This window comes from Oryx dammah, unplaced genomic scaffold, assembly GCF_014754425.2.
Source record: "Oryx dammah isolate SB20612 unplaced genomic scaffold, SCBI_Odam_1.1 HiC_scaffold_25, whole genome shotgun sequence".
Lineage (NCBI taxonomy): Eukaryota > Metazoa > Chordata > Mammalia > Artiodactyla > Bovidae > Oryx > Oryx dammah.
In genome coordinates this window covers 101,584,186-101,598,507 of record NW_024070209.1, presented here as the reverse complement: position 1 = coordinate 101,598,507, position 14,322 = coordinate 101,584,186, and the positions used below count along the sequence as shown (strand labels likewise).

At 48.3% G+C, this 14,322-nt stretch overlaps 1 protein-coding gene across 3 annotated transcripts in view; it reads left to right on the top strand.

The window, feature by feature from the left end:
- Positions 1-14,322, top strand: part of AK8 (adenylate kinase 8) — a 134,623-nt gene that overhangs the window by 80,213 nt on the left and 40,088 nt on the right. For all 3 annotated transcript variants that reach the window (XM_040225459.1, XM_040225458.1, XM_040225460.1), the window contains one exon: positions 3,573-3,714. In XM_040225459.1, the coding sequence (XP_040081393.1) occupies positions 3,573-3,714 (142 nt within the window). The remainder of the gene's footprint in view (positions 1-3,572; positions 3,715-14,322) is intronic.

The following is a 14,322-nucleotide window of genomic DNA, read 5'->3' as shown; positions in this document are numbered from 1 at the left end:
ATTCCTTTTTTTATTTGGTGTCCTTTTAGAAATTTAAAAACTGGAGCTCCTCACAGCTGGTTTGCACTCAGGGTCCTCAGCCTGAGCTCTTCGCAGACTTTGCTGTTGCTGTTTTTCAGGTGCTGGGTCATGTCTGACTCTGCGATCCTGTGGGCTGCAGCACACCAGGATTCCCTGTCCTTCACTGTCTCCCAGAGTTTGCTCAGACTCATGTCCATTGAGTTGGATGGTTGCCATCTGATCGTCTCACCCCCTGTCGCCCCCTTCTCCTGCCCTCAGTCTTTCCCAGCATCAGAGCCTTTTCCAGCGAGTCAGCTCTTCGAATCAGGTGGCCAAAGTATTGGAGCTTCAGCTTCAGTATCAGTCCTTCTAGGGAATATTCAGGGTTGATTTCCTTTAGGATTGACTGGTTTGATCACCTTGCTGTCCAAGGGACACTCAAGAGTTGTCTCTAGCACCACAGTTTGACAGCATCAATTCTTGGGCGCTCAGCAGACTTCACAGGAGGTAAGGTGCTATTTCCTAGCCACATCCTTGGAGCCTGGACTCCAGCTGGGGACTCCACTGGCTGATCTCACAGAATGGGCCGTCCTTGTGCGAACGTGGTGAAGCGCACGTTCCTGGGCGTTCTAGCTCAGGGTCCTGAGATCAGCCCCTGTGTGTTCTTTCACTAAATGTGCGTTGAGGGCCTGTGCCCAATCCTTCCCCAGGTGGCCGGGGAGCAGGAGATCCTCTTCCTTCCGGAAGGCCTGGCAGGACCTCCCCACCCCTACTTCCCAGAGTCCCTCCACTCCAGCCACGCTGGCCTTTTTCCATCCCTTGAACGTGCCAAGGTTGTTCCAGCCTCAGGGCCTTGCCATGAGCTCCACCCTGAACATCCTCCCCAGATCCCTGTGAGGCTGAACTCAGCGTCCAGATTTCAGCCAGCTGTGACCTCAGAGACCATCCTGGATCCAGCCAAGCCAGCATCATCCCATCGCTTGGTTTGCTTTCTTCCTAGTATTTATGACTTTCTGAAATGGGTATTTATTTATCTGTGCATCGTCTGTCTCGCTGGCTGGAATGTAGACTCCAGGAGGGCAGGGCCCTTGGCTTCTTGTTTGCTGTGGGTGGCAGCCTCAGGCCCCGAGCCCGGGCACAGCTCGGATGCTGCATAACGCTCCACCGGACAGAAACTGGGAAAGGCTTACTTCTGGACGGGTTTCAATTTCCGTGAGAATCTCCCTACATAGGGGTAGGCCTGGATTAGAAGGCTGTATAGCAGATTCGTGACGCTCCTTGTCTTTAACCTGTATTTATTTCTCCTGACAGATAACGTGAGGTTTCTGGATCAGAAAAAAGTTCTGTTCCTTATTCACACTGTGGTCTTAGCGGTGGTTCCCGCACCCCGACTCCTCACAGGGGTCACTGGTGGGAGCCAGTGTAGGGAGTGCAGCGCAGAGCTGGGGGAGGGGACCCCCGAAGCCGTGACAGCTGCCCCTCTGCCCTCCCCGCCCCTGCCCTGAATACAAACAGCTCCTGGGGAGTGAGGGGGCAATTGGTAGGTTTCCTACCCCTGGGATAAGAACAGAGGACTCGGGACAGGGGTCCCTAAATCTCTCCATCTTTAACTGCCCAGACTTGCTTGAAATCAGCCACCCTGTATCCCAGGAGCGACGTTAGAACACCTTGACCCCGGGGGAAGCATGCGAGGGTTCATGGATCATTGTTTCCTGACGAGCCGCCAGCTCTGAGCGCCTCGCATGTGCCTGGGACGCTGTGTCGTGTTGATCCCCAGGGGACGGAGCCCGGCTCCCTCTTGGCAGACGAGGAAACCGGGACCGGGAGGGCCCGTGGGGCCAGCGGAGGTCGGCTGGCATCCAAGCACAGGGCTGAGACCAGACCCCAGATTTGTGGGTGTCCCCAGCCCAGCTCCCACTCTTCTTCTGAGCTCCCCAGAGTCTGGTCAAGTTGGTTTTAACATCTTTGTTGCAGTGAAGCTTTGCAAACGGAGGGCTCTGGTCTATTTCTTCCACCGCGTCCTGCGTGCCAGGCACTGTGTCAATTATGGAAAAGCAAGGTGGGCATGGTCCTTTGTCCTGGTGAGAGGCAGCACTACGCAAAGCTTTAGCTGGAGCGTTAAGAACAGGGCGGCAAGAAGTGAAGTGGAAGTGAAGAAACACAGCTGCTAACCCAGCTATGACAGTCCTGGGAGCGGACCCTCCTCGGGGGCCTGGCCCCAGGCAAGGCGTGGGGGAAGGAGGCTTGGCTGGAGGGACCGGCACATTTGAGGGGAGGTGGAGAGCTGGGGGGAGAGGCACTGGGGGGAAGCAGGCTGTGCACCCTGCAGGGCCCTGTCAACCACAGCGAGGAGCACTGGGGAGCCACGGCAGGTTTCAGAAGGGAAGGGATGGGATTAACTGCACCAACTCCTCACTGACCTGTCTCAGCCAGGTCGTCTCATTAGAGCAAAATCCCTTCCCTGCTCTTTCCTTCAGACTGGGGAAGGAAGGCTGAAGGATGTGAAAACAAAATCAGGGGGACCCTGATTGGAGGGGGGTTAGATGGAGGGTTCTGGTTCTTGGGCAGCAGGGCGGTCACTCGGCGTGTCCCGGCCACGGAGGAGAGCAGCTGGTAGTGATTTTTTCTGGATCTCTCACCCGGCTGCCAGCCTAGGGGGCCTTTGGGAAGGTTCCAGTCGTGTGTATTCGGGCCACTGGCCTGACCCCCAGATGGCCGGTCGGAGGGCAACCGAGCATCTCCAGAGAAGCCGCCAACCGCTCTGTCACTGCCGCTTGGAAAACCTGCTCGTCATCAGGCCCACATTTATAGCAAACAACAGTAATATTTACCAAGTATCTCTGGAAAAATGAGTGCAAAGTGCAGGAAATGCCGTGCAAATTGCTAGAACGCAGTACATTAGCAACACAGGCCATTTAATGAGTCTGGGAAGAAAGGTATAAGTTTCAGGAAAATGTCAATTGCAGTAATGTAAACAAGAGGCTTCTTAACATCTCCTCCTCTGCGAGACTTGGTTTCAGTCACCGGTTATAACTAATGCTGTGCTTCTTGTGAGAGATTTGATTCTAAACAGCAAGGAGGGGAGAACCAGGGGGAAGGGGAGAAGAAAGGGGTGGGTTGCACGTGCATCGTAAATTAGCAGAGAGCCTCAGGGGCACTACCGCTGCTCCATTGGAGGAAAATGAAACCTCCCACCGGGGCTTCTGTGAAGTCTTTTGCAGCAAAAGCTGGATCCTGGGGTGCCGGGTGGGGAGAAGTGTGCCGGCACATCACTGGAGAGCTGGGAGCTGTCCTGGCTGCCGATGGGCGTCTATCCTGTCAAAGTCAGGGAAAGCTCAACGTCAAGGTCACCCAGTGCATCCCCTCCCCGCACAGACATGTTCCCCTCGTTGGTGGGACCGCGGAGCGCCCCAAGAAACAGGCACCCACATCCTTGGCCACCTAAACCCACCTCTTCAGCAGTTCAGACCCAGGTCAGATGAAGTTAGGAAGCTGGTGAGCAACGACCTCGGACGCGCCCTTGCCTTCCTGCTGGGTCCGAAGAGTGATCAGCTGTGCTCCTTTCTCCGCAGTCCCCGACAACATCATCATGAAGGTGCTGAAGCAGCGCCTGGACCAGCAGGACTGCATTGAGAGAGGGTGGGTGCTTCACGGCTTCCCGCGAGACCTGGACCAGGCGCACACGATGGACAGCCTGGGCTACAAGCCCAACAGGTGAGCAGCCCGCGACCCACGGGCTTCCGGGAAGGCCTCTGCCGCCTCTCCAGGTCCCTGTGACGACGGGCAGTGTGCCAGGAGCCTGCCCGCGGTCCTGAGAGGGCGTGCGTCCTGGCCACCTGCATCCCACCACCCATCCTGTTTACCCTGTGAACTGGGAGTCTGGCTCGGGTTCACATCCCGGCTCTGCCGCTCACCTTACTGGACCTGAATGTCCACCTGTGAGTGAGGACACGTATCGACCAGTCTCGCCTTCCTCGTGGGATTGTGGTGCAGAGCAATCCATGGTTTCCTCCGACTGTTTTCACAATTTTCCTTTTTCATTTGGATCTTTGATGCGTCTGACATTTATTTAAAATTTAAAAAAATAATCATTTTCTTTATTTTTGGCTGGTGTTGCTGCTGCACACAGGCTTTCTCTGGCTGCAGCAAGCAGGGGCTTGCCTCTTGCTGGGGAGCACGGGTGCTAGAGCGCTCGGGCTCGGTAGTTGCGTCTCGGGCTCGTTGTCCCGAGGCAGGTGGAATCTTCCGGGACCAGGGAAGGAACCTCTGTGTTGGCAGGCGGATCCCTAATCACTGGACCACTGGGGAAGTCCCTGATGTTTATTTTGATGGAGGTTTGCTGTACCAGCCTCCTTTTCCCCCAACCGTTAGCCACTTCTTTCAAAACGATGTCAAATATTGTTGAATATTCTGTCCTTCCTCCACTAACTTGAACTTGAGAGCACCCCACAACTGCAGATGTTGTGGAAATAAACAAAGACCACCCACATGAAGAAAACAAAGGCTGTCAGAGTTTGCTGTTTATACCAAGAGAGTCGGCTACCTGGTGTCTTGGGGTACGTATTTATATGTGGTCTGACCATTGTCTGCTTGTAGATGCCATCTCTCAATATACTTGGCTGTACTTCTAAACTCTCTGTTGTTCCCCACAAGTCTATTTCTGCAGTAAAAAGGCATGGCAGCCCATTCCAGTATTCTTGCCTGGAGAATACCATGGAGAGAGGAGCCTGGTGGGCTACAGTCCAGAGGGTCACAGTCAGAAATGACTGAAGCAACTTAGCATGGCATAGTACCACACCATTTAACTACTTTAGCTTTATCGTATATTTCAAAATAGCCAATGCAGGACTAGGCCCTCTCATTACTCTTTTTTTAGAAGACTATTTTCTTTATTTCTTTGGCTCTACTGAGTCTTGGTTGCAGCACGTGGCATCTTTAGCATGTGGGATGCAGTTCTCTGACCAGGGATCAAACCCAGGCCCCCTGCATAGGGAGTCTTAACCACCGGACCACGAGGGAAGTCCCTGACTCTTCTTCAGTGTCTGTCTCACGTATTTAGTATTGCAAATGAACACTGCTGTTGACGTTTTAACTGGAATCCCATTAGGGTTATGGCTTGGTCTGTGCAGTCTGTGGCCCTGTTCTCTCCTTGCCCCTTTGTGAGACAATCAACACTTTACTGCGGCCCCTGCTTTTCATTTTAAGTGTATTTCTAGGTATTGTATTACTTGTTGTTCTTCTTGTTGATATTGTGATAATAGGATATTTGCATCCTTTTTATTTTCTAACTGGATTTCTCAGGATTCCGAGAATGGTACTGATTTCTCTTACTTATTTTTATGTCCCAGCTTGTTTACTGGAACCCTCTGATTGCTTCTGGTAGGTCTTCAGTTGATTCTCTTGGGCTTTTCATGGGGGATGATCATGTCATCACAAATATTTATCTTTTTGTCCTTTTCCTTTCCAGTATTTTTCATTTTACTCTTTTGCCTAACTGCATTGAATAGTCCAGGGCTGGCTCATGATAGACAAGTGGTTTTTTTTTTTTTGCCCTCTTACCTGAAGGATTGTCCTGTATTCTACCACAAAGGTATTACTGTCATTCGAGGTATATGGAGCTTTTATAAAGTTAAAGAGGTGTAGTTCTGGGACTTCCCTGGCTGTCCAGTGGTTGAGAATCCTCACTTCTATTGCAGTGGGCATGAGTTTGGTCCCTGGTCAGGGAGCCAAGATCCCACATGTCTCACACGGTACAGCAAAAATAAATGCAGACTAAATAAATTTTTAAAAGTATAGTGTTTAGAGTTTAAAATGTCTGAAGTTGATGTTGAATTTCATTCAAAGGTTTTTTTGGCATCTTCTAAGACATGTTTTTTCCTTCTCTTTTTGATGTATGAATATAATAAATTATTTTAGCAGATTTTCTGATAGTGAGGCAACCTTTCATCCCTAGAATGACTGTCACTTGGTCATGGTATGTTATTCCTTCAATATATTGCCTTGTGCAGACACAGTTTTGATTCTCCATGGCCTACGGAGCCCCCTCCCCACCACGTCTTGCCTATGAATGTTAGGTTACATGGCAGAAGGAACTTTGCCAGTGTAATTAAGGTAGCTGAACAGGTGGCGTTAAAGTAGGTGGGTCATCCTGGTGACCTTGATTGTGCTGCAGTCGGACCTGTACCAGACTTCTGACCTACAGAACTGTGGGATGATAGATTTGAACGTTTTGAAGAAACTACATCCGTGGTAATTAGTTATGCAGCAGTGGGAAGCTAATATACTATTCATGGTGTTGGCTCCACTTCTATTTAGTTTTTTGTATTAACGAGCATAGGTAATATGGGTCTGAATTTTTTCCATGTGTTTTTCCCTTTGTCAGGCTATGGGATCAACGATGTGGTCATTTCATAGGTTTTCATTCTCTGCCTATGGCTGGAATGGTTTTTAAAACTTAAGCAGTAACTGTTCCTTGGAGCAGGCTTCTGATTTTGTGTTTCCTGTAGCTTCTGCCTTCTGTGTTTTGGTGCTGTGTTATTTAGCTCGTAAAGGTTTATGTCAGCCGTGTGTCCATCGCACAGCATCACGTTGATGAAAGTGACTCTCTGGGACAGGACCATTGCTTGTCTCCTCCAGCACGGACGCTCTGTATTCTCCTAGGTAGCAACACTTTGGCGTTCACTGGAGCACACTGGTGTCTGAAATAAAAGAGCCCGTTTCCCAGCCTCCTGTCCAGCTGTGTGGAACATCCAGACCCATATTACGTCTGCTGATACATATATTAGCACGGCTCCATTTCAGTACCTGTGCCTGAGCCTTTTAGGATTTGCTGATGGGGACTGGGTTTGTTCTCAGGTTTTTCTGCTGCTAACTTGAGATTTGCCTTTTTGAGGTCTCTGCAGTTTCTTGCCACTGATCCAGCTCTTCCAAGCCTCAAAAAAAAAAAAAAAACACCTTAAAAATTTTAATTACTTTTGCCGTGCTTTGTAGCATGCAGGATCTTAGCTCTGCAACCAAGGACTGGACCCGGGCCCCCTGCAGTGGAAGAGCAGAACCTTAACCGCTGAACCGCCAGGGAATTGCCCCCAGAATGTGTTACGCTGCCTTCCCTCCCTCAATTCTCCCCGTCTGCTGGCCAGGGTCCCAGAATCCCTTTCCTGTCCGCTTTCTGTGGGGTTTGGAGGAAATAGAGTGTGCCTGGTTCAGTGTGCCACGTTTGTCCGCAGCTCAGCCCGTTTGCTTCATCGCATTTGCACGACTCAGCATCAATTACTTTGCTTCTTTTATTTTAGGTTGTTGTGCGGGACAGAATGAAATTGGGTTTAATATGTTTTATTCAACCTGCTTGTCTTTTTCCCTGAATGGCTGGATTTATCCCACGATATTTTTGCTTTTTATTACTTTATTTTATGCTTCATTGTGGTTTCCTTTGTTTTCCATCTTTTTTCATGGTCTGTGTTTTCCTTTTGTTTTATTATTGCTTTTGTTGCTTTCTCTCCTCTCTGCCCCTCCCCCCAGTTGGTTTAGAAGATAATCTATTTCTAGCTCTACTAGTCTCGTCAAGACGGCTTGATTAGACTTGTATTTCTCCATTTGTCAATTCTGAAATGAAACGGAATATTCCCATCTGGGAGTGTGAACTCTCCCATCACAACTCTGTCATGTGAAAGATGAAGGAGAAAATGCTCCCATACGTGCCGCTTCCTTATTTCCCTCCCCACCTCCATTTTTGTTGGGCAGCCACGGGGGACCTCAGGGGCCTCGGGGGCTGCGGGAAGGTTGGGAGGAACAGACACGTGTGATCTCAGGCTGTTGTACACAGATTATTACTTTTAAGATCACTAAGCTTTTATTTCTAGAAATAGAACAGTTTCATTCTGTTTTTAGCTATACTTACTGTATTTGAGAAGTTTTCATTTTCTCTTCAACTGGATTCAGATTTCAATACCAGCTATTCATATTGGTCAGCCTCTCCATTTATCCATTTTGATTCATTGTTCATTTGAATGGATTAAGTCTTTGCGTCACTTTCAACAAGGGTTCATACATGCTTAACTTCCTAAATTCTTGCACATTTGAGATTGTCTTTCTGTTAACTTTACTTGTAAACATCTAACAAAGTAAAGAACTCTCCCATCACATTTCTTACCCTCAGCATCCTGCACCGTTTCTATACTGCGCTCTGACACCTGTGGGGTTGCCGGGACATCTGAGGTCCGTGAGTTTTTTTTACATTTAAGGTAATATACTTCTTATCTCTGGATGCTCTCTCTCTCTCCATTTATATTCACCAGGCCATGTGTCAGTTCTGGTTCTCTTTATTACTTTTCTCTGGAATATTATGAATCCTTTCCATTTCCATTATTTCAAGAGAATTTCCTTCTACTACATATATTAATATTTTTTTTGGTTCATTCACTTGGTGTGCTAATTTGCTTCAGTAGTGTCTGAGTCTTTGCAACCCCATAGACTGTAGCCCACCAGGCTTCTCTGTCCATGGGATTCTCCAGGCAAGAATACTGGGGTGGGTTGCTATACCCTCCTCCAGGGGATCTTTCCAACCCAGAGATCAAACCCGCATCTCCTGTGGCTCCTACATTGCAGGCAGATTCTTTACCGCAGAGCCACCGGGGAAGCAAGATCGATTAAATGTATGTTGGGCATTCATCATCTGTCTTCCATAATTAAGATTTCTTTCTAGTAACTTTTATCTTTTCCTTTTCCTTTCTGTATTATTTTTAAAATCTGTCCTTCACAATAAGTTTATTTAAATAAACATCAGTATTATTTCTTATTTCTTCTTTTTTCACTTCTATAATTCTTTTACATTTCCCTTATTTTCCCCCCCTTACTTTTTTTTTTTTGACTTGTTTTGGCTGAACCACACAGCCTGCAGATCTTAGATCCTGGATCAGGGATTGAACCTGGGCCACGGCAGTGAAAGTGCCCAGTCTAGACCACTGGACCACCAGGGGATTCTCTTTTTCCCTTAATGCTGTCAGTTTTCTTTCTTGTCCTTTAAAATTTTTGTGTGTGTGTTTTTTTTTTTATTGAAGGATAATTGCAGAATTTTGCTGTTTTCTGTCAAACCTTTCCATGAATCAGCCATAGGTATACATATACCCCCTCCCTTTTGACCCTCCCTCCCATCTTCCGCCCCACCCCACCCCTCTAGGTTGACACAGGGCCCCTCTTTGAGTTTCCTGAGCCGTACAGCAAATTCCCGTTGGCTATCTATTTTCCATATGGTAATGTAAGTTGCCATGTTACTGTCTCCATACATCTCACCCTCTCCTCCCCTCTCCCCATGTCCATAAATCTATCCTCTATGTCTGTTTCTCCACTGCTGCCCTGTAAATGAACTCTTCAGTACCATGTTTCTAGATTCCGTATATATGCATTAGAATACCTCCTTTTAAATTTTATCTCATCCTCTTTTCTCTGGTTTCTCCTATCATAGAGTCTATTCCCTCTAAGTTATTTTGAGCATTGATAAGGCTTTTTTTTTTTTAACATTTTATGTGTTTATTGATATTTTTGGTGGCACTGGCTCTTGGCTGCTGTCATGAGGGCTTTTTCTGCTCGTGGCGAGCAGGGGCTGCGCGTTGTCGCGGTGCATGGACTTCCCGCTGTGGTAGCTCCGCACGGGCTCTAGACACACAGGCTCAGCAGCTGCAGCTGCCGGGCTCCAGAGCTCAGGCTCAACAGTTGTGGCACACGGGCTTAACTGCTCCTCAGCATGTGAAATCTTCCCAGACCAGGGCAGCGTCTTTACCGCTGAGCCACCAGAGAGGTCGTTGATAAGGCTTTATCTAAAGTGTGCTACTGTTTCCTGGAGTAATATTTCTTCCAAAGGATATTCATTCTCTATTTCTCTCTTCAAACTTTTTGGACCCTTATTTGGCAATGTCTATACCTGAGTCCCAAGGTGGGTGTATTTTGCAAATCACTTGTCTCTGTATAGGTCTGCTGTTTGTCTAAGAAGAGCATGAGTTGGTTCTAGAAAATAGACAGAAAATTAGTTTTCTGTGACTGTTGTCATAAGCTACCACAAACAAGATGGTTGGATGGCATCCCTGACTCAAAGGACATGAGTTTGAGCAAGCTCCGGGAGGTGGTGAAGGACAGGGAAGGCTGGCGTGCTGCAGCCCATGGGGTCGCAAAGAGTCGGACACGACTGAGCGTCTGAACAACTACCACCACCAGCTCAGTGGCTTGAACAGTACACGTGTGTTGTCTTACCATTCTGTAAGGCTGACATCAGTATGTGAGACAGGCTGCATCCCTTTCTGAAGGCCCTAGGAAGAGTCCATTTCCTCCCCTGTTCAGCCTCTCGAAATTGCCTCCCATCCTGGGATCATCTCCCCCTTCCTGTTTGTTCAAACACTGCCACACCTGGCCTTCTTCTGCACTCGTATCTCCCTCTGACCAGAGCTGGGAGTGGTTCTGACTCCTGTCATTGGAGCGGGTCCATGCAGATCATCTAACCCGCCAAGGTCCTTAGTGTACCCTCAGCACGGAGCCCGTGCTCCATGTAAAGCAGCACGTTCACGGACTCTGGGGGTTAGGGGCGGACCTCTTCGTGAGGGGCTTTCTTCCATCTTCCCCTAGTTGGAGTCTCTCCTCAGCCCTGTCTTGATCACGTCCCCAGCTCCTGGAAGACTGAGCGATCTGTCTCGTTCTCGAGCGGCCGGGACCCAGCGGGCAGCCTGGGCACCCCGTCCTTTCCCCGTTCTGCCCTGTAGTCTCCAGGGACCACAGGGCTACGAGGCCAAGTCTCCACCCTCTGTTTTCTGGAGATGGAGCAGACTTCGGTGTTGGTAGTTAGTTTCTGGGTAGGCTCACCATCGACCTGAAGATGAAAGGCTCAGGAAAAATGCAGACAGATACTTAGAAGAAGGCTGGGGGCAGGTCATTGACAAGACGCAGGGAGAGAGCCTAGTGCTCATTTTTCTGAACCCCGAGGGGGAAAAATGACTGTTTTATTTACCGGCCCTGTGCCAGGCCAGGGCTGCACGACCCACAGGGAACGGGCCTGGTATTTATTAAAAGCACATGGGAAAAAAAAAAAAAAGCACGTGGGGAGGGTGATTCAAGAACCTCTTTGATTTAGGGCAAGCTTGCAAAGAAATACTTCTCCGTTCACCACAAAATAAAAATCAGTTTCTCTTTATGTAGTAAATAATGCCAGTTTAATTTATTTGACCCTAAGGCAGAGGACAAGCAGAGGGGGGAAAAAGATGTTTGTTTACAGCCTAGATTTAATCATCTGCCCCTGTTTAATCATCCTTCTGTACTCCTCTCCCTTCACTCAGGGTGTATTTTCCCCCCTCCTTTCTTATCTCTGTCTAATCCACTGCCTCTGCCTTAGCTTTCAATGCAGCATTTTTGTGATTAATTTAGAAAGTAATTTTAGCCATAAACCTTCAAGCCCAGGAAGAGGCTAAGGAAGAGAGAAATATTCTAACACGAACCCACTCAGCACTGGGATGAATATCGAGGCTGTAATTCTGGTTCCGTTGTGATGCTAATTATAAAGCACTCTAGCTGTGGTGTTGCTGTTTTTGACACCGAGAGGAAATCTTGACAGAATTATAGCCTGGAAATCAATCTGGGAATGCGATACAGAAATCTATAACTCAGATATGAAAACAGTCTACAAAGGCTCTTTTTTTTTTTTTGGAGGATTCGATGAAGTTAGATTAAAATAAATTTACATATATATCAATTTTATTATTAAAATATATTCATAGTAGTAAATAGAGTTATTGGGGAAGGGCAAGCTACTCTGTGCATTGGACACAGAAATAGACCTCTTCAGCTTATCAGGAAGCAAAGTTATTGTCTCCTTGTCAAATATAAATCTCTCCATAGAGCTAATAAATGGATAGTGTTCAAACGCAATGTTTTGTTTGACTCCTGCTTCATAAACCCACGGCACATAATACTAAATTATATTCCGCTGAGTAGTATCAATCTCTTGGTTTCAACATCTCATCGTGAGGGAAACAAACCAAGTCATTGATGTGTCAAAAAGAAGGAGAAAAAGTTATTTGAGAACAAATAAAATGGGCTATAAAGTTTGTTAAAACATAATAATAATAGTGAAAAAAAAGAGAGAGAGAGAAAGAGAAAGAAACAAAGAAGTGTCCAAGACTACATCTAGAAATCGGCCCTTGCCTGACTGTAAAATAATTCATTTCATGCTGCAAGTTTGTAGCACTGTATTTCCTTTCAAAATTAATGTTTGCTATGGAAAGGGAGTATAGGCTTCTGATTGATGATGGAAAGTTTGCTGTGTATCAGACAGATGGGTTCTTGTTTTTATTCGCATCCCCTGTCCCTCTGATGTTGTGAGGAAAGGATGGGGTGGGCCATGCCTTGAGCCTCCTGGTCCTCCCTGGCTGTACAGCTGCGGGGCCAGCTGGCAAGGTCTAGGTCAGGTCCATCTGCAAGGGCCTGGGTCAGAGCTGTTGCTGCAGCTCTCAGAAATTCCCGGAAAGAGGGTGAAAGGGCGGGACACTCGCTGGGTCATTGCCCATTGAATTCAGCAGAATGGTGGCGTCGATTTCACTGTTTTCTCAAACATTTCACTCTGTGCTCCACTGGGCTGAATCTGGGGGCGAGGGAGAAATCGCCCAAGGACAGTATCTGGATGAGCTGCTCGTGTCCCAGTTTGCTTTGTACAAACTAGCAACTGCTCTGTAGGTTCCTTTGCAAGCGTGGTGGGTTTTCATTTTTTATTTATTATTTTTTCTTAAACTAGACAGTTGTGTGTCCCACATCTAGAGGAGCCCAGAGGGGTTTGACTGTCCCTGGGGAGGCGGTGACAACTCTGTCCACATTGCATGTGGCTCCCAGGCAGTGCTGGGTGTCTTGTTGGCTTTTGCTGAAAACACAGCCCTTTCCCCCAGGGAACTAGAGAGCAGAACTACCCAGGGGACCGGGACCCACGGACACAAATCCCCCCCGACCCAGAGGGGCTGGGCCGAACCCCCCCACCTACCCAAGTGCCACCTGCCCGGTGCACTTCTCGGACAAGTGGGTCTCAAAGCTTTCAGATTTCATGCAGCCTTGAAACAAGCCTCCACTTGGTGTGGGAGGCAGCCCGGAACGTTCTGACCAGGCCGCTGCCGGTGCTGACAGACAGAATGGCTTGCTCTCTCTGTCCCCACCCCCATCTGCATCCCCTTTCTGACTCTGCTCTGCAGCGGCCCTGCCTTGTTCCTAGGGCAGTCCCCGAGAATACTTCTTCCCTTCCAGGTCCCGCCCCCTCATCTTTAACCCTCATCATCGCCCTGACAACAGGAGTGACGCTAGTGATACCTGGGGTCTGCTGAGTACCCATGATGTGGCCACCTTACATCTCCTTTAGTCCATTCAATAGCCCCATAAATTTGGTTGATTCAGTAAAAGGCACCTGGGCTCAGAGAAGCTGCGTCCTTTGCCCCAGGCCGCCTGGAAGACGCCAGCCTTGACCCCAGCTCTTTGCTCCAAATGGCTGCATTGTGCCCATTCTGCAAGGTGACGAATGTCTATCCCTGTTCACTGGCTAGCTGCCTCGAAAAAACTACATTTAACCTCAGTTGTCCTATCTGTCAAATGGAGCAATAGCCTCTACTCTTTCAACAGGACAGCGCCACTGCTGCGTGTGTATGTATGTGTCATTTATAATTGGCAAGTGCCATGGACACAGCGGGCTCCGAAATATCCAGCCCACAGCTCCTCTTGGGAGGACAGACTCTCATTCAAAGAGTGCGTGCGTGTGTGCTCAGTTGCTCAATTGTGTCTGACTCTTTGCAACCCCGTAGACTGTAGCCCGCCAGGCTCCTCTGTTCATAAAATTGTCCAGGCAAGGATACTGGAGCGGGTTGCCGTTTCCTCCTCTAGAGGATCTTCCCGACCCGGGGATCGAACCTGCATCTCTTGCGCCGGCAGGCGATTTCTTCACTGCCGAGCCACCTGGGAAGCCCCATTCAAAGTGTAGGATATAGTCTTCTTTCCTGTTGTCATATAATAAATCACACACTCACATGCCCCGAATATGCGTGCCACTGATTTGCCTACATGTTAAAAATCATGAAAAACATTTATTATGTTAGTTACTCATGTGATTTCTGTTTTGTTTTTAAATATTGCTTTATTAATTTCGCAGTGCCGAGTCTTAGCTGTGGCGTGCGTGATTGTTGTTGCAGCATGCGGGATCTTTTAGTTTCTGTATGTGGGATCTTTAGTTCCCTTAGTAGGTATCGAACCCCGGTCCCGTGCAGCAGGAGCACAAGGTCTTAGCCCCTGGACTACCAGGGAAGCCCCACCCATATG